General features: G+C 46.1%; 1 protein-coding gene across 1 annotated transcript; it reads right to left on the bottom strand.

Moving 5' to 3' along the window:
- Nucleotides 1-233: 233 nt before the first annotated feature.
- LOC306706412 (TSC22 domain family protein 2-like) lies at nucleotides 234-19024 on the bottom strand. The gene is made up of 3 exons (XM_079173489.1): nucleotides 16601-19024; nucleotides 2838-2889; nucleotides 234-2446 (listed from the first exon to the last, which is right to left on the bottom strand). The coding sequence occupies exons 1-3, from the start codon at nucleotides 18379-18381 to the stop codon at nucleotides 1901-1903; spliced, it is 2379 nt and encodes a 792-aa protein (XP_079029615.1). The 5' UTR covers nucleotides 18382-19024; the 3' UTR covers nucleotides 234-1900.
- Between the last annotated feature and the right edge of the window lie 1792 nt (nucleotides 19025-20816).

Here is a 20816-nt window from a genome sequence, read left to right as displayed (position 1 = left end):
TTCTCCCGTAGTCCAACAGTGCCCTCTGGCTGTCAAACATAAACGAAGCACTTCAAAGTATCCAGAAAGTTCACCAACACATTCTCTGCATCTGTAGTGTACCCTGGTGTAGGCTTTATGACAGGACACAGAGGATCCAATGCTTTACCAGTGAACTGTTCAATGTTTCAAACGCTCTTAAAACTAAAATATTTTACTTTGTATCAAATGAAACCGAGACATCTTGGAATCTGAATATTGCTTTTATTTAAATACATTAAAATTTGCAATGTAACAAAACTATTGGCATATGAAATTCAAACACCATTTAATGAACGAAACATGGCTCACTTCATTTGTCTGCGACTAGTGTCAGTAACACCAGGTTATTTTTCTCTCTGCTCCGCATCATTTCGCCCCATTTACACTGTTCACAGACTATCTCACAAGAGTGCTGAATAAAAATGAGGTAAGAAAGTGGTTTGAAGATTACAGATCATGCAGAACATGCCGAACAGCAACAAAATAGTTTGTGAAGAAGGAAGTAACAAAAAAAAAAAAAAATGAAATACATGTGTGCATTTAAAAATAATCAATTTTACACAGCTTTGCATCTTTGGTTACAAAGTAGGTTGAATGATTTCACAGCTTTCCCCCCTGATCCCCCTCAGGACAAACATTGGGAGAAAGAAAATGAAGGAGGGGGGTGATGGCAATACTAATTCACTTTTAGATAAAACCAACAGAATTTAATCTTCATCAAATAAATCCTGCAGGCTCACATTAAGATTTGATGTCAACGGGTGAAGTGTCACCCATCAAGGCTCTTAATACTTTATATTATACAAAAAAAAAATAAACGTACATTCATACCGGATCTTGACTTGAGCTATGAATTGGCAACTGCAGCGTATAATTTGAGTTAGTGTTAAACGTTTGTCAGATTTTTCTTTTGCCTACGATGTTGAACAAAGCGTTGCCCCCCGGGACGAATGGAGAATCTGTTGAAACACTGTAGGAGAGGAACCAAGCCACCGGGCTACTGGTAGACGGGTGTTGTGAACTTGTTCATTCATGAGAATAGCAGCCCTGTAATAAATAAAAACACTCGACAGTAGAACTCAAAAGACCGATGCAAGAGTTGGACTTGATGTGAAAGTAACGGCAGCGGTGTGGCGCTCCGAAGAACAGACTCTCTCCGCGCTTCTTACTTTACGACATGAAACAGCAAGGCTAAAAAAATACCCCTTCACCCACTCAATTATCTCATTTAAAAAAATAGTCGCTCTTTTTCACAATCACTCCCGTCCGTCCCTTATGCGAGCTGAAGCCCCTCCCCTTTCCAACACACCCACGGCTTGAGCAGGTCTCAGGTCAGGTCGTGAACCGGTGCGACTCGGCGCCTGGTCCAAGAAAAGACATTCCTGTTGGACCCAGCAGTCAACCGCTCCGGGAACATCACCAAGATGAAAACAAACACCGCGACCTTCCCTGATACTCTGTCTCTACACACACACACACACTTTCTCTCTCTTTCTCTCTCGATGATTGCATTAACACTGGAAAGGCCCACAGTACAGATGCATACACACTTACATTCCAACACCAATTCGCAGTCACACTTGCTAACTCACCCTCACTCACACACACACACACACACACACACACACACACACACACACACACACACACACACACACACACACACACACACACACACACACACACACACACACACACACACACACACACACACACACACACACAAGCACTGTACTTTGTGGTCAAGCTGGTGGCTAAGAAGACAAAGTTCTTTTTTTTCTTCTTTTTAATTTCACATAGACTATTTGTAATAAGTTGTAGAGAAGATGCTCTTTTTTTTTTTTTCTTCCTGCCCTTTGTGAAGCAGGGCAGATGCACTTCAAGCGGAGGTGACGTTGGGTTGCATTTGTTGTTGGCTGGGATCGAGCTGAGTCTGGAGCTGCTGGGGTTTGGGCTGCTGCTGGAGCTGGGGGTGTGACTGCGGCTGAGGCTGAAGTTGAAGCGGAGGCTGGGCCTGCTGCTGCTGAGGCTGAAGTTGAAGCGGAGGCTGGGCCGCCTGCTGCTGAGGCTGAAGTTGAAGCGGAGGCTGGGCCTGCTGCTGAGGCTGAAGTTGAAGCGGAGGCTGGGCCTGCTGCTGAGGCTGAAGTTGAAGCGGAGGCTGGGCCGCCTGCTGCTGAGGCTGAAGTTGAAGCGGAGGCTGGGCCTGCTGCTGAGGCTGGCTGAGTCCTTGCTGGGGGGGTGTGATGCCGGAGCTGGTGGCCGACTGAGCGGGCAGCTGAGACAGCTGCTCGCTGTTGGCGAGAGATTTCAACACAGCGTTCTCCCTCTCCAGCACAGAGTTCCTCTCAAACAGCTCCTTGATCTGCTCCTTTAAGACCTCCACCTCCTCACGCACCGCGTACATCAGATGGCTTTTCACCAGGTCCTGCAAGAGACGGGAAATGTGCAACAACATTAAAAAAAGAACCGACCAGAGGCAACAGAGTCACACGAAGGACGATTTATCATGCAGCAGACAAGGACATCAGAGGGAAGCTCAAGGCTGCATGTGTGCATTTGAGTATGTTAAAGACTCCATGAATCTAAAAGAGAACATGACAATAAGTCAAGACAGACATGAGAGCTGGATGTCGGTATAGACAAAAATATAAAGAGGAAAGGTGAACACAAATGACTTGAATTCAGCACCATAGTACACATGAATAGATTCCCTGATGTCTCTTTCCATGTAACTGAATACCTACTTCATACATTTTGAATTAAAAAAGCGAGAGAACAATATACTGTGTGTGATCCGTCGTGAATGGATTACTTACCATTGCCTGTTCAATTTTATTATCAATGGCAGCAACATTGGTTCCCGAGGCCCTATTAAAAAAAAAGAGAAGAAAATACATAAAGTCATGTTAGAATCAATCTCAGTTCAGGATTCAAAACCAGAGAGAGAGAGAGCGCGAGAGACTTCTTGTCACACTGGTGCTTAATTAAGCCAACCCGCTATCAGATCCCCACAGGAATCCAGGACAGGGGATATAAAATGACCCGTCACCTCTCATGAACATAACATAAACATAATAACTATCTAGATCAGGTCACTGAGTTTACAGGAGAAAACTGTATTTAAAAAAACCGTTGCTGCAGGCAACACAACAAATCCAAGCTCGCGCAAATCTTGCGTCATTTTGTGGAACAGACATTCAGTGAAGGTGTGCTAATTAGCGCCCACATTCTCGCACCTCCTATGACTGTATAGCTATGATGACCCCATTTCTTTTTTTTTGGGGGGGGGGGGGTGGGTGAGGACTCATAAGTTAGCTGTAGTGCGCGCGGAAGCGGCCCGGTGTCTCCCGGTGTTACCTGTAGCGTGTCCGACAGGAGAGCAGCGGCTCGCGGGTCGCGTGCCGGCTCGGGTCCCCGGGGCAGCACGGTGGTTTGTAAGAAAACGTGCACGGCATGGCGCTGGCTGCTGGGGAAGCTACATCGGGTGGAAATAGGCCAACCGGAGCGGCACCGGAGGGCGGTTTAGTGGGGCAGCGTTGACCACATTTAGAAAAGTGAAACATGAACCGACGGGTGGAGGGGTCAGGAGGTGGCGACAGGAGGCGGGGAGTCTCCTCTCCACCCACTTCAGTCACATAACAGTCACCGTGGCCTCCTGGCTGCTGGAGTGTGTATGGAGGCCTACTAGTGCCAACCATTAATACATTTAATTGAGTTAAAGTTACTGTGGCTATGAAACTGACGCCTTTATACCACCTCCATAAGTAAACGAGACCAGCAGAGAGATGATTTCTAGAGTTTTTCTTAATGCTCGTCCTCTGTGCCATTGGGTCGGATTCCTGGTAAATTCAGATTAAATCATGCAGGTTCACCAGAAACTCCAGAGTTGGGCCTCGCTGCTCTGCCGGTCCCACGCTGAGAGCAAACACCGACACCACGCTGCTGGAGGACCAGGACCAGGACTGCCCGTAGCAGACTGACCCTGCTGCAGCAAAAGGTTTTCTAAAGGAAACATTACCAACTTTCATCCAAGGCCACCGCCAAAGTCAACAGTAACGTTAATGAATCCATTCGGAAATGGTTCAATTAACAGTTAAGTTCTTAATTAACTGAACTAAATTCTTGAGAAAAATCTAACATTAATTAAATGTAGGCTTTTTCGCCTCTAGCACGGCAAAACAAAGTTCAGCCAATATTAATTCATAACAGCTCATATCCGGTTAAGCGACAAGAAACTGAAGTGCAGAAATGTCAAAGATGTGGAACCTCTTAGGTAACGGTGTCACCATTAACCAGTTTCTCCACCAGAGGGAACCGAAAAGCTTGTCTTTTCTAACTATCATGACTCAGTGAATATATCAAAGCTCTTCAAAAAGTTATCTAATCTAAATAAAAATGTTTGATAAAAATGTATCAGTGCGGCATTTTGGATATTTTAGCTCCAATAGCGATCGGCCTGTTGATTTATTGGCCTCAAAGAATCCTGGACCGGTTCGGGCTCTAATAAAGAATCCTAAAAGAAGGTTTACGTCTGCAACAAAGCGTGATATCACCATAAATACCACCACACGCCAGGAAGATGCCTGCATGTAGACACCAGGTTGACTATAGACTCCCCCTGAGGACACAATGTTCTGTTCCTCCACACCATCCATTGTGTGTGTGTGTGAGTGTGTGTGTGTGTGTGTGTGTGAGGCCAGAGGAAGCTCTCGCTAGATTGCTATCAGACGGCTTTGCCAGGGAAGGAATGTTCCCTATACATCTGCTGCTAGCAAACACGGTCAGGCTGTGAGTGACAGTGCACTGCTCCCTTTGATCCCCGTCACGTATGACAATGTCTAAACATGAGCGACATGCAAGTACATCATACAATGAACAAAGCAGACATCCGTTAAATAAGATACACATGGTGTCACTTGGCCTAGGAAAGACACCCATCACTTTAGGACATAAATTACAAACGAGCACATTTCAGCAGTCAGTACTCACTCGTCAGTATCTCTTTATCTCTGTCATAGATCACATTATGTAACCCCCCCCCCCCCCACACACACACACACACTGGCTACATAACCAAATGTTGTTAAAAGAAAATATGTGTATAATTTAGATGAGGCCCTCCTATAGGGATCTCTCAGTCTGTAAAGTACAGACCCTGAGTGGACTCTCTGGACTACACCCACGTTGCTTCATCAGTGGCTTCAGACGACACACGTTACCATTAACAAAATCACTCTGTAGCAGTACAACACAGCTCTTTAAGGTCAATTCACATGTCGAACCTCTTCCTTTATTTTCCAAACTAAGCCCGAGAAATAAGGGACGGAGTTCAGTTTGTAAGCTGCTGCAAGTGTACAACAAAAATGAAGACGCACTTTGGCTGTTGCCATCTTAAACGCGGTAAAGGTTTACTTTTACTCACTTGTGCTAAGAAATATCAAGAGCATGCACAACAATTATTAGTTATAATAAAGTAAATTGAATTATTGTCGTGGTCTTTTGTGTGCATACTGCGAGTGAATGAAGAAAAGTTTATCAGGAATTACAACGCAACAGTTTGTGTCGTACCAGTGATCACATTCAGCGACGACTAACGCTAAAGACGATGTAAACCACAACAGAGAGGGGAGACAGAATGACATCATTAAGAATGAGTGCGGTTGTTTCTGCAGACAGAAGAGGAACAAAAGGGCAGACGCTCTCTGGAGCATCGGGACAAAGATTCTGTGGAAATAATAACCTCTGGGAAGGGAAATTTGATATAGAATAGATTATTAATTAACTTATTGTCTGGTCTATATCAGAAATGTGGGGAAAATGAGCATAACAATCTCCCAGAGTGGAATTTGATGCATTCAAATTGCTTATACAGTCCAACAGAAACACTAAAACCCAAAGACATTCTGTTTACGACGACAAACAACAAATTACCGAGATTGTTGCACATCATTTTCTGCCAGTCGACTAATCGTTTCAGCTCTTTAGTCGTCTCAGCTCGACAGTGATGTCTTTGCCGTTGCTCCTAATGACTGAATGAGCTCACTGCCATTACAGCTGAGGGTATGAAGCATTTCTCCAGCTGGCTTCAGTGGAGGCAACATTGAGCTGGATGAGATCAAACCAGGAAAACTTAAAACACCCGAGTGTACCGTCAGCGGGACATGTGACGGGCCAGTGATGGGTTTGTAACTATGGAGACGGGGAAAACATCAACATACGCAATCATACTGGTCAACGTGTGAGGTGGATTTGGACAGTGAAGTAGTTCTGCTTCCTGGATTCAAAGTGGGTAAAGATGAGTTTGATGCGTCCCGATGGCTAGTTACATTGAAGCGAGCAGGAATGACAAGAGTCAAAACCATATTAGGACACCATCTGGTGCTCAAAGTAGAACTTCCGACAACAACTGGCACCGGGGGAAGATTTTTAGAAACCACAACACGAGTGCGAGTGCCTGGTTAAAGCACCAAATCCTGACACACAATCCCGTTTAAGCTTCTATATCTCATGTCAAAGCCAAGAACTTGTTCCAGTGCCCTACTTCAAAAAAACAAAACCTGTTTTGATGCACGCTGAAGCCTCCTCTGCGTTTCCAGCGTTACAAAGCAGGCAGCATGTAACTCCTGAGGGCTGGGCTGAAATGAAACACAACGCTAATGAGGGTTTGATCTTACGCTGCCACTGATTACGCAACCAACGCCTCTGTGAGCTTCACCTTCCCCATTAACATGACTGACGTTTATAGGCTCTGGGTAGAGTCCACCCCCCCCCCTCCTCCCTAACAATGTTAGCCGTAAAATAGGAATGTCAATAAAAAAAGAAATCCATTAGCAGAAGAATAGTTTACACTCATTTGGAGCAGCAGATAACTCATGTGAACGCTTGTTGTCGCTCCTCGCCTCCGGCAGACATGCTGGCTCATTCAAGAGCAGCAAGTTTCCTTCAGCGGCAACAAAGCAGAGTCAAGTTTTACTCGACCCGAGACATGACGAGACAAGTTCAGCGCTGAAGAGGCGGGGCCTGATCGTGTTCCCAAGGACAGCAGGTGCACAAGTCAATCTTAACTAAACATTTTTGTTGCTTAAATTGTAGTCTTTATTAATCTAGAGCTTATTGTTCTATCTGAGCTGTGGGTTTGTAATGGAACTGTGCGGGGCCAGCTGACACCAAAGGTATACAGAGTCTTTTTTTAACACTCGTATCAGATTTGAATAAATTTACTTTCATTTTGTCCGAGATCTGACAACTTACCCCATTTGTGACACATTAGATCACAAAGCGGTGCATGTAGCGGAGCATTGGCACTCAGCCAGCGGAGACTAAATGAGGAAGAGCGAGCGCATCAACCAAGCGAGCATCAAAACTGTTGAAGAATAACAGAACTCTGGTCTACTTACAGAGTGAGCTGCAGCTGGGACAGGCCGTCTAATGGAGGCTTTCCTTTGAAAGTTTACACTTTTGCACCCAAGATATCAAGAGCAACCGTATAATGACGCACAGGATACGATTTAAAGAGATGGTGGTGGGGAACCTGGTATGATGGAAAATATAATAAGCAAAGATAAAAAAAATAAAGTACGCAAAAGGCTGAAATGGGGTTTGTTTGATTTTTTTTAGGCAAAACTAATTAATTTTGACATTAACTTCAATAGCTGTTACTGAAATTTGGAGTTGAGCAATATTTTAAACAAGGCAGAGTCCACAGCCATGCTAGGCTAACAACAGCATGCTAACAGCGTGACGTTTAACAGCCATAATGTTTACCATGTTAACCATCTTAGCGTAGCATGTTAGCACGCTAACATTTGCTAATTAACTCTAAACAGCGTACAGCTGAGGATGATGGGAAAGTCCTTAGCTTTAAACAGGAGTGTTGGAGAAAAGTGAAAGTTTCTGTCTGGATTGATGAGGAGGAAAGAAACAAAAAAAGGACAGAACGGGATGACGTGCTACTAGAAAAAAGGTCCTCTGCCAGGAACGTGTGCCAAGTGAGCCACAAGGATGCCCAATGCCCACTTGGGGGGGGGGGGGGGGGCACAGTCTTCTGCTGTGCAGCTTGCATAGTTCTACTGTGCAGTTGGTGAGGCTTAAAAGCCTCATCTCGACTATGCATTTAAAAATACTTCCCTGTAAACAAACAAGTATAAATGTGTGTTTGTATGTCATGTTCTCTACTCTGCAGAAGAGGTTCTTTATTACAGCTGACCATGTGGGCTGACGCCATCATTTCCATACAGGGACAGGGTAAAAAAAAAAAAAGGATATGTCGGGAAATGTAAGGTCAGTGTCTTCTTTTGCCAAAATGTCACATTTCTTTGCTTTCACAATCTCCTCTATGACTTCATCTCGTTGCCTCGGACATGGTCCCAAATAAAGCAGAGATAGAGTTACAGCCTCACAGTCGGACGACTCTGCCAACCAGTCAAGTAGCATCACTTCATCATGTTACCTTATCAGACAAGCGTGTGACATTGTCAGAGTTAGCAGCATATGAATTCTTGAGTTATGGCCAAGAACGCGCTGTGTGAGGTTCACAGTGACCGTGACCTTTTACCACCAAAATGTAGTCGGGTCATCCTCGAGTCCGGGGTCTAGCACGTTTGTGCCAAATCTGAGGAAATTCCCTTCAGGTGTTCCTGAGAAGAGGAATTGTGCGGACGGATGGACTAACAACCCAAATAAATAATGCTCCGGCAGCACAATCAAATAGGGTCAATACCAAAGACAAGATCTACCAAACACAGTGTGAAACAAAGACCGGGTTATCTCTGCTCTCGTGGACACAAAAGCAGAACAGCAAACAGCGAATAAAAAGAAGGAAAGCTTGGGGCTCATAACAATCCAATCTTAATATGTTGCTTTCTGTTGAAAGTAGATATCACTTTAAATTGGGCAAATGGAGGAAGCAAAAGTAAAACAGACATTGAGTCTGTAAATAATAACACTACACACAACATCCTATTTTTCATATTGCCATCACAATGATGATTCACCTGTTTTTGCGCCTTTAAAAGTTAAATAAATGCAGTTGAGGCAGCAAATGGATGTGTGTGTGTGTGTGTGTGGTAGTTCCTGGTGGCTGGTGATGGTGTGTCAGCTCTGTATTTCTCTAAAAACAGTTTCATTTCCTGTCACTCAGATATGGTTTCATGTGCTTCCCTTTTCATTTTTGAAGAAGGCATCACGCTCTCTCTCACTGCGACATTGTTGTGTGTGTGTGTGTGTGTGCGTGCGAGTCCACATGTTACAGTGTCACGCATCTATTCAACAGCTCAATGATGAATTTAAAACGCAACTATGGTTAACGGTCATTTGAGAGAAACGGGGAAACAGTGGAGAGTGTTGCACCACAAACCAGGCTGTTATTGAGGTCCTGTGTTACAGTTAGCATGCACACACACACACACACACACACACACACACACACACACACTTCAGCCTCACGCCTCCACTTAAAAGCAGCGAGTTGAGGATGTTAAAATGATTCATTTCTAACAACAGTGTGAGAGCTGAGATCTTGGCTCGTGGAGACTGTTAATCATTCTGCAAGCAACATGATCAGTCAGCTGATCAGACGCGCTGTAAACAAGCAGCTTTTTCCAGATTAACTGGGAAGTGAAAATTCATGCGAGAGATAACATTACAGAGTGCCTGCTCAGAAATATCACAGACGGCAGCACTACTTCCTGCTTCAACTTTGATCATTTCATCTGCAGATTAAGAGCCTCGAGTTTTACATCGCAGGAAGGATATTTGGGGTATTTGTTTTGGGTACTTCCAAATAACTTTGATTAGATAATTGTGTTTAGAGCTGAACAATTAAAAAAAACAGTCTCTGGTGCTGTTTATTCATTATACCCACAATGATACTCAATTTTTGTGGCCAACATTGATTTGAGTGTTTATAATATCTAATAACATCATCGGCCAATAGAAGTAATATACACAAAACAAACGAGTCTTAATACTAATTATTAATGTAATTTCTGTATTGCAATTTTTGTGTCATGGCTGCAATAGGCTTGTGTCGTATTATTTGAGAATATAGATTAATGGCCGTAGTTTTTTTACTATATTTGAGTCAAATTCCTTGCATGTGCTCACACACACACACACACACACTTGGCCAATAAAGAGGATCCTGACTCTTGTTTAACCGCCTGGTTTGTCTCCGCACCCCAAAATCTCAGCAACCAGCTGGTACGTAAGACAATAGAGCCGGTGACCAAACTTGTGGAACACCCAGGCAGTGAACAAACCAGAATGTTTAAGTGGCACAGACAATACTGTTCCAGTCAAAGAAAGCACCAGAGGCCGTCTCCGGGAGAGAAATCACAGAGAGACGGAGATGTTGTTTGGGAAGTCTATTGGCCAATCCTGCTGTTGCTTCCAGGCTCTGTTTCCAAACTCAATCCATGCACGTGGAGAAAGCAAAGCTCACTTCTACTGAACACCGCACACATGTTGTTGCACTATTGCAGGCCTGTCCGGTCCAATCCAGTATAGTACTGTACCTATCACTGTGGGCCTTTGAGTCCCTTAATCTGCTGCCAGGCTGGAAGGCCTGGTAGAAAGCCTTGGAGGGGTTCCTGTGTCAACCACATTCAGGGAAAGAGAGAAAAGACAGAGATAGGGACGAGTTGAAACAGTGAAAGCAGACTAAAGTCCTAGAAATGTTTCCTTATGTAACCCCCCCCCCCCCCCCCGACAGAAAGCAGTTAACTTGGCTGGAGAAAAGGCTCTTTCAAAAACACATATGTGACATTAGGACAGAGTAAAGCAAAGGGGCTGAGGAGAGGGAGTCCTGACCTCGATGCAGGAATGTGTGTTCAAAGGTGGGACAGCTTCTTTAACTTTAAGGGTCTCCCTCAGGCCATTTCCCTACAGTAGGCTGGCCATCACTCACGCCAAAGGTAAACTAAACACACTGGTTTAAAAATAATCAGCCATTACCGCTGGTTTTCAGCTGAAAAATGTAAATCCTTAACTGTGTTGAGAATTTACCGGTCATTAGTTACGAGTACACTTTGTTTTATGCCATGGGATGTATATTCCGGGAAGGGAAAGGAAATCCCCCCTCTGACCCCTACACACCTACACACACCCACACACACCCACACACACTCATTTAATCTACTCCAGGCTTGCGCCTTTCAAAACTAACTGCTTCTATCCCGCATTCACACGAATGTAAACGCACACTGACATGAGCATATGCACACATACGCAACTACGCACACAGAGGAGCAAGCCAGCGCAGGCGGAGTTACACACACACAGAATGAGGAGTTGTTTTACAGCGTGTGTGTGTGAATGTTACATGCGTGCCAAATCTCTTTTCCTAGAAATCTCTGGCACGGACGCTCTTGGTCACATTACCTCATGACAAAACACTCTCACAAAACTTCCCCCTATGCCTCTGCTTAATTTTACTTTGCGGGCAACAGCCCGGGAGAAACCTCTCACACACACACACACGCAGAGGACTGTGCAAGCCAGCTATCGCCTGAAACCATCGAGGTCAGACGACTTGGTGTCCAGCAACCTCTTCATGAATGAGGAGTCATCATTCCTTGTTTTCAATTAGCAAACACTCGGCTCTCAATGGCTCTCTTTGTAACTCGGAAATCTAACATGTCAATATCCATTTATGAAAGCCCCTCTTTGTAAACCAACTGTGTAAGGCAGTGGGGGAAATGCCGTCTCCCCCATAAACCCAGAGTATGGTGCGTGTGTGTGTGTGGAGGACAGAAAGACAGAAAAAGGGGAGTGACCTACCACACATGTACACATACTGTACGTGCAAACGTCCTCTTAAACCTCTGTCTCAAAGCACATAAGTAAACCAAAACACAATGGCTGCACATGCTCAGACTTTGCCCGATACTGCCCGAAAGCAAATGTATGATCTGGCAGCAGACTAAAATAACCTTTTGAGTGCATTCTTGCTGGTTGATGTCAGACATCTAGCTGGAGCACGTCACATGGTTTCTCCCTTCAATGTGGCTTGCACTGCGAGCCAGTGGGCGCATCGAAGGTTAAGTTTCACGGTTGCTGAACTTCTTAATAACCTTGCCAACTCATCGAGCACGAGAAAACCAACAGAAGCCTTAAGTGAGGAAGAGGAGGGGGAGGAGGGGGGCAAAAGAGTGAGTGGAAAGTACACAGAAAACAAAAGTGTTATCACAGAGTTTTTGCTCCTGCGTCAAGGTGTTGCGGAGGCGTATCGCGTCGGCCAAGAGCTGCGATTGGTCGATTAGGGACCGCTTATGCTGTCTCCTGTGTTTCCAGTGCAAACCCTCCTATGAAGCTCTATTCAAGAAATAATTGCTTGAGCGTGGCGTAACGGTGTTGGGGCACAGGACAGCGGGCTGACATAGTGGGGGTGGCAGTAGACACACAGCTAGAGTAACAGATAGTCAAGGGGGTGCAAAGAGGGAGGTTAGAGAGTCGTGTTGAAATCTCTCACCGCCATCGGGTTCTCTGCCCCGTCCGTCCATCTGCCACCGAGGAAAAGTAGGCCAAAACTATTTAGATTGCAGCTGCCCTATGGGAGTTTCTTTCAGCAGGTTTTTGGGTTGTAGACGAGGGAGGACTTGGAGCCATTGTGTGATTACAGCATGGCCACCAGAGGATAGTGGGAGCGGGGATGCTAACATCCCACTAGCACGGGTTAGTGACAGGACACCCAGGGACGTCATGCCTGAGACAGCTGCAGGTGCCTAGTTCAACTTTTTGATTCTAGGCTGCAGTCCCCCCCCCCCCCCCCCCAAAAAAAAAGTCCCTTCTCCCACGGCTTATGATAACTGTCAGCGTGGAAACTGGTCAAACATAAGCTGCTTTACCGTGTGCTGAATGCAGGCAGCCAACAAGCAAGCATTGTTTCACCATCGAAGGATTTATATTTATTAACCGGGATTTTTGTTTTCACTGAAAATCGAACAAAAGCTAAGCTGCCAACTTCCCAAAAATAAAAAAAACTAGACAGAAAATGAGAGAAACTGGGTGAGTAGGACAGGAAGTGGGAGGCACTAAACTGAAACCTAAAGCTTCATTTCTAATTGTTTTATTGCCACAATGTATTTAAAGGGAACTCCGCCTACTTTAACCATCAACGTGTAGTTTCCGGTGTTGGGGGCTCCAGCATGAAATCTGACAAAGTGATAAAGTGACTCAATGACCAAATATTCATTTCTTGTTGGTGAAAACCCAGAAGTACAAAACAGCAGAAAAGTGAGTCTCTGTAAACCTTCAAGTTACTGAAGTACCACTTTCCAAAAACAAGATAACGAGCATATTCTCAGCTGAGCTTATCTGCAGCGCAGTACAGCACATCCTCAGCTAACAGCCCACCGAAACCTTGGACTGAGTCGGTGACGTTCTTCTGCTTGTCAGAACAATGGAGGGCCTCCATACCTGGGGTGGGGGGGGGGGGGGGGGGGGGGGGTGGAGGTGGAGGTGATGGCTGAAGCAAAGCCTACAGACTACAACCAAAGTAATACACCTTTCTTTTTGAAAAATAGCTCTACGGCTGAGAGAAGTCCACAAGGATGAACGACTTGACTTGTGTAAACAGAAATATAAAACAAACAGTCCGTTCATGGCCGTATCAGAAGATTCGTTATTACACTATTGCTAAAGACACTCCGGAGGGGAGGGGGCGCCGTTGAATGTAAACACCTTTGAGTGCACAGTTACAGGTATCGCTCCTTTACGGATACTGTGCAGTATGACAGCGTGCACGACGGCAGCCAGGTTCAGAACTCAAAGACGGGCTGACGTCTACCTCTGTGAGGCACTCTGGATTGAACGTGCCCACAAAATGTCACATAATAGGACCGGAGAGCCCCAGTGCGGGAAGTGGGGCGCGAGCTAAGGAATATGAAATGAACAGAAGGTGGAGGGCAGCGTGAGGGACTGAAAACAGGATACAGCCGTGAACCAGAGCAGAGGTCACACAGGGGAGGGAAAGACCAAGTGGCACATGTTGTCCCCGTGTCTCACACACACACACACACACGAAAAATGAGGACGCTGTTAATGTCCATGGTGAATTTTCTTCAAAAGTATTTCCTCAATTCCTCCTAGAGTGGCCCCTCCCCCCCCCCCCCACCCCCGACATGGATACTTGTGTGCACACACACACACACACCCACTAAGTCAATCCATCCCCTTTCACAGACACACCCCTCATCCACCCATACAGACACAGTCTCTCAATTCATGTTCGCAGTAACCGCTCCACTATGTCCCTCCCCTCCCCTCCCCTCCCCTCCCTCCTAAATCCAATTTTACATAAGCTACCATTACGCAAGGACAATAAAGCGTGCCTCCCCAGCATGCGTTCAGCAACGCACGGACTACAGAAGAAATGCATTCACCCCGCGAAATAAAAGAAACTCCTCCGTGAGTGCAATAAAGACATTATGACAGTCCTTTCAGCTGATGAAGCCATCTGGGAAACATTAAGCTGAGGGAATCATATTCCAAGTATGAGGACAACAATCTGTCGTCTATATCTCCACGGTTTTACTTTAATTACTTGCAGTAAAAAAAGAAAAGAAAAGATGGGAACAATCATTTGCTCCTTAAAAATGGCCAAGAGGTTTCCCAGGTTGCGCAAGCCGCGGAACGTCGACAACATGCGGTCAAAACTGAGTGTGTGTACAATAGCTTTCTGTGTTGTGCAGATTATAGCTATTAGCTACTGAAGTAGTCCATTTGAGGAGAAGATAGAAGTGTTTTGTTGTGTGGTTGGTAGGCCAGAAAGTGCACGGGACATGTAGAAATTAGGCAAGAGACAAAAAAAAAAAAAAAAAAGCTGGAGGGGACGTAGCAAGCATAGTTAAAATGCCTGGTGAAGTGAGGCACAACCACTCTGCAGCTTCCTCCACCTCTTTGAACATACCACAGTTTCTGGTGCAAATGAACGTCATTCAGCACTTCACCTGCAGATAAACGACTGTCACGCCGCGTCTGTCAGTCAACCGGCGGGGTGGTAGGTACAAAGCACCTGATTGCAGCACCGATGGCTGCAAAACAAACTCTGAACGACTGCTTCGCAGCTCTTGAATTGGGAGTGTGCATGTGGATTTAACCACGTTGAAAAGGGCCCTAAACAGAACACACAGTGCTTAAAGCTCACATTGTATCGCAAAAGAAAAGAGCCAACAAGCACAGTTGGTTGACACGCCCCACTGTCACGTCTCTTATCTGCGGAATAGGGGCACAGTGGAAAGACTACTGCTCACTGTCTGATAGGGCTTAGCTGTCGTAAGAGGCTCCCGCTCTTATCAGCCTGGGAGCTGGGTCCTCTCACCAGCAACACATAGGTACTCCAAAAACACACCGCCGGTAGTCTGTTCTCACAAACCCAAATAATGGTTTCAATGGCACAATGATAGCGATTCAAAGACTGAGTATTCAATGCACTTTGGGGAAGTTTACATTTATCAAACAGGTTTTTTTTGTTTTTTTTAATTGTCCATCCATGTGAAGAAAAAACAATTGGTGCCAGTGTTCTGCAATCTGAATATCTAGTCTGGTCTTCATTGGGGTATACCTTTAACACTGTGAAAGGATTTAAGACGCTGTATCATTTCCGCTCATGTGTGCCATCGACTAAAAGTGAAACTAAGCTCTAAAAATCAGGAATTGAGAGAGAGAGCGAGAGCGAGAGCGAGAGAGAGAGATTACTTAAGGAAAGGAAGTAAATGCCATGACCTATAATAAGATTGCCACATGTACACAAATGTAGTCATATTTTGCCGCTTACTATGTTGACATAACTTCATTATCCCTAAGGAATAATACCACATTTCAATCTTAACCCAGATGTGTAATATTTGTATGAATATTCTATGTGACACACACTTTCAGAGGATATAAAGATCTCCGATGTCCATCATGATTAAATGTACATAACTCCACTTACAAAACTAGGAAACTGCATTTAGCAAGCGGCCAGAAGTAGCTTGAGGCTAACAGAAAGCTCAGCCAACTCTCTCTCTGCACGGTGGCAACTAGCAATACATCTTGGCTGTTTGCAGCCAAGGCCACCGTCCTGGAGGGTGATAGCTGAAGAGGGAGGAAAAGGAGGTTGGGGATATCAAATCTGCAACAAAAGGCTGCCACAAACAAAACACAAGTTCCACGGCGAATTCCCAACACTTCAGGAGTCGTGTGAACGTTTAACAAGTTGCTGCGTGTGTGCAGTGGAATCCATGGATGTTCACCTCGAGTATGCTACACTCCACTTACTTCCTTAGGCCCTAATGAGAAGGAACATTAAGTTTCCTTCCTGTGCCACTTTTCTCTTCCTACTACACAGTCCCCTCCCTCCACACCTCCCTGAAACAAAAGGGGGGAAACCTGTCGATGACCAACTACCTACTTGTGATCACTACCTATGCCTGCTTTAACAAGTGCCCTGAAATAGGCCCAGTTAAGACTCACAGTATCTGAATGTTGACTGTTCAACTTGTGTGTACTTATGGATAACGTTGCACAGGCATGGTGATGATTCTCAACAGGCAGGATACTTTCCACACACTTTCTATTAAGATTGAGAGACTGTTACCTGTCCACATCCCCGTCGACAGGTATGTGGATTCCAAACAGGCTGTTGACAGTCGGAGTGGCGAGCTGCAGGCTCTCAGGCATGAAGGCCTTCATCGGTTCCTTCCCAGAGAGAAAGGGAGAATGTGCGTTGACGAGACCCTCCGACTTCCCACCACCACCCTCCATATGTCCAAATCCAGTCGCCGGGAAGCCCTGCATCCCCAGAGCCATTAGAGTCCTGCTGTGGGGTATCTGACCTAGAGGCAAACTGGAAGTTGTCACATTTGGCAAGGCTGCACTGGAGGCACTGGGCACAGCGGTGGGCACACCGGAGCTCACTGCGACGGCAGGCACGTTTTGTACACCGGAGGATGTGGGGTGGAGGCCGTGGGGCTGAGGCTGTCCAGCGGTTGTATACTGACTCGCAGCCTGCTGCTGCATTGTGGATCCACCGACCAGCACGGAGCCGCCGACAGCCCCCATTCCTCCAGTCTGCTGCTGCAAGAGGCCTGGAGCCGGCTGTCCAGTAGGTACAGATCCACCTCCTGCAACATCTCCGGCCTGACTTGGCACAGAAGAGCCTCCGGAGGCCGGAGGCAAGAGCGAGGAGTGTCCTTGTCCCACAGGCTGTGGTCCTGCAGAGAGGCTGGACACTGGCAGGGACTGGCCAGTGGAAGTGGGCTGCTGCTGCTGATAGTACTCCATATGGTTCTGTGGCAGTCCAGAAGACTGGCTGGTCAGGTGGTGGCCCATAGGAGGTTGATGTTGCTGCTGCTGCGGAGGGTAAGCAACAGGCTGAGCTGAAGGAGGCATGATGGTGGACTTCTGTATGTGGACAACCGATTGAGGCAGGCCGTTTTGTCCGACGGGCAAGGCGCTCTGGGGAGCAGAAGGCTGGATACCTCCCACTGGCTTGCTGCTGGAGAAGCCACTCTGTGTGGCCGACCCACTAACGCCCTGTGGCCAGGCACCATAGTTGTGATGGTGGATTTGTGGTTGCTGCTGCTGCTGCTGAGGTGGAGTCTCCACCGAATGCATGCGGGGTGAAGAGAGAGAAGCATCCGCCACAGAGCCCAAGCCCTGACCTGAGTGTGTCACCACAGAGCCTCCCGTATGCCCGAGCCCACTGTCTCTGTCTGCAGCCGGGTCCAGTGTCGTCGCACTGGCGTGCCGAATCCCGTCTACAGTCCTAGTCACAGCAGAGCCGTCGGAGTCCTTCTCATAAAACTCCGTACAAGTCCACCTGCCTCTTCGAAAGGGTTCTCCGGTACCATGATCGAGTTTAATGACTCTGAAGCGCGAGGTGCAGCTCACCGTGGAGGTGACGGGTGGAGCTGCAGGTTGGGATGCGTTTACCGACACACCGGCTGTCCCAGCGCCGGCTGCTGGAGCAGGCTGTTGCTGCATTGCCCCGGGCCGAGCTCCGATCCCCGGCGGCGGCTGCTGCTGCTGTCCACCTGGAGTTGAGCCCGACACTCCCACCTTCCGGAACTCCCCTGTGAGATTGCCCGACAGCGCGGGCAACTGCCCGGCTTGAGGTATGTGCGACGGCGCCATAACACCGATCGCCTCTGGCTCCCCGACATTATTCACGGCTTCTTCGGATGAACTTCTGCCACACGCGGGCTCGTACTCGGCCCGCGACATGTCGTAGATCTCTGACGACACGTCTTCAGCCCGGGACTCGTCCGGGTCCTCCAGACTCTCCGTGTCGTCGGCGGCACCGATAGCCGCCACCTGGGCCTGAGTCACACTAGTGATCTGAAAACAGCTCTTCTTCTTGGCCGGCATTTTCGACATATTGACAGCCTGATTTCCAAGTCCAGTATGGCTATGTTTATCCTCCGTCAGAAAGGGAAGAGCCGGATGCCGCTTCTATGGGCTTAGATCATATTAAACCGCAAACTTGCGTCTATTTTACTCAGCCTGGCGAACGATAACTGTAATCAATATGAATCTACGCCATCCCTCTTCCTCTCTCGGTCTCCTGTTGCGTTTCATGAGCCCATAACGCAACACGTCGTGTCGTCCTGTCCAGCAATGCGGCTTCAGACACCGATACCAGCCGCCTGTAGGGCGATAGATCCAGAGCTTTCTGTCGGTCCCAGAACGGCCGACGGATGTCCCGGTTGTGCGGTTGTCAATCGGCCGTTGTCGCAGTGTGTTGCCCAGCTGCAGGACCTACTTTAGGCTGAGGAGGGCCCGCAGCCCTCCACTCTCTGAGCTAGCTAGCGAGTGAAGCCAACTGGCTGCTGCACACTCCCCCTACGTCGGAACAAGTATGTGAGACATCTTGCCGAGAGGAGTCGTTTTGTATCCACTCACCTCACCGGCTTAAAGTCATTCGGTGGCGACACTTACTATGAAGCAAACGGTTGATCGAGAGAGGAAAACGCTCTTAAATTCCAGCTTTTAAAACAAATGAGAATCTAAACAGCGCCCACAGTTGCCTCCCTCTCTCAGTCACTCTTGACAAGATGGCTATGTTGTATGCAGCCGCGCTGCATGGTGGGTAGTTAGCGTGCGCAAGGATGTTAACGTACGAGCCGATTGAGAATTCCCCCTTGTGCTGCGTTCAAGTCACCGTCGGAAAAAAAGGATGTCTGCGATGAGCGCACATGTAATCTTGAATTCATTTGGGAAAGTGAACATGCAATGGACTCTCTTCAGCTGAATGCGCGTTTTGTGGGACCATGGGGCCAAAAGAGCTGGTGGTGGTGTCGAAACAAGTAGTTGATTAATTGGCGATTAATTGAGCAATTCTATTAATTGACTATCATTTTTGTTAAAGCTAAATGCCTTATATTCTCTGGTTCCAGCTACTCTATTGTAATTATTTTCTCAGTTCTATTTTATTGTCAATTAAATACTAAAAAATTAATAGCAAACTTAGGACGTCACGTTCTAAGGAATTGTTACTATAATCTCACTCTTGCATCTCCGTTTCTCCCTGTTTCCGTGTCTTTTTATGCTGGAATGCTACCTGGCGGCAGATTTGCAGTGTGGTGATTTGATTAAAATAATCAATTTAGAAATAAGCACCACAGAAGCTGATACAATTAAGGTTTTAAAATTAGATTTGATTCAGGGTCCCTCTTAAAGTCAGGACCCTAAGATCCGGTTACATAGCAGAAGGCCCCTTGAGGCCTTTATCAAGTCTGTTCATTTTGTCCTTGATTGGTCATATTTGAGAACAACTTCTTAATTAAATAGCACAGCCAGATAATAGTCATGGCAACTAGTGATTGAAATAGTCATGGAGCTTATCTTTATCAAGTATGCTCATCTCCTGTGTGAATAATTGACGTGATATCTTGTTTCCAAAGTTATTCCTTTGAACAAGAAATGTCAGACTTTATTGGAATGCACTTGAATGCATCAACTCTCTCTCTCTCTCTCCCTCTCTCTCTCTCTCTCTCTCTCTCTCTCTCTCTCTCTCTCTCTCTCTCTCTCTCTAGGTATTTGTATTTGCTGCAGTATAAGCCAGCTGATATCAGAATTCTCCTACAGCAGCATTGCATATAGAGGTTGTACAGTATAAAAAGAGATCACATGATCCTATTGTTCTTGTTTTGTGAGGGTGCTTTATTAGAAATTCCTTGTGTGCACTTTTATAGTGTCATGGAAAGGATCATACAAATATTACAACTAAAAGGCTATACTACAACTCAACAATCCCATCGCCTTTTTTACCTAGAGGGTGTTTAATTACTATTGTAGCGAACAAGGAACGTTGGTTTATTGTTCTCCAGTCTTTATAGATTACATTTGGTTGACACAAAGCTATTATTCATAATATAGCATTCACATGACCTTAACACAGCTAACCTCTGTTCTTAATTCATTTAAATAGCCACGTTGCACTTATACTCAGCCTTAGTTTATTGGTGCTGCGGTATTATAACAGACAGCATAATGAGCATGCAGTAACTCCTGTGATCACCACACTACTTTGTGTTCTTTAAAAAAAATCAAGAACAACATTTTTTTTTTAAAGCATTTCACAGAAAGCAGTGTGTTCTGCAGGAGTTGAATAGCCAAGCTGGGGTTGAAGGAATATGCATCATGCATGACTAAGTCATAGCTGCATTGCATCTGCAGCATTTGGCGAGGTGAAGAAGTGAGGGGGCTCTTTAGCTAACAAGGTCAACAGATATAAATGTGAATAAATACTTGGGTGTGACAAACTGTGTGACAAACTTGAGAAAGTATGTGAGTAGATTTGCATACAGTTT

This window comes from Pholis gunnellus (genome assembly GCF_910591455.1).
Source record: "Pholis gunnellus genome assembly, chromosome: 14".
In the NCBI taxonomy this organism is placed as follows: Eukaryota; Metazoa; Chordata; class Actinopteri; order Perciformes; family Pholidae; genus Pholis; species Pholis gunnellus.
The sequence above is the reverse complement of the archived record's forward strand: the minus strand, read 5'-3'. Positions and strand labels throughout refer to the sequence as shown.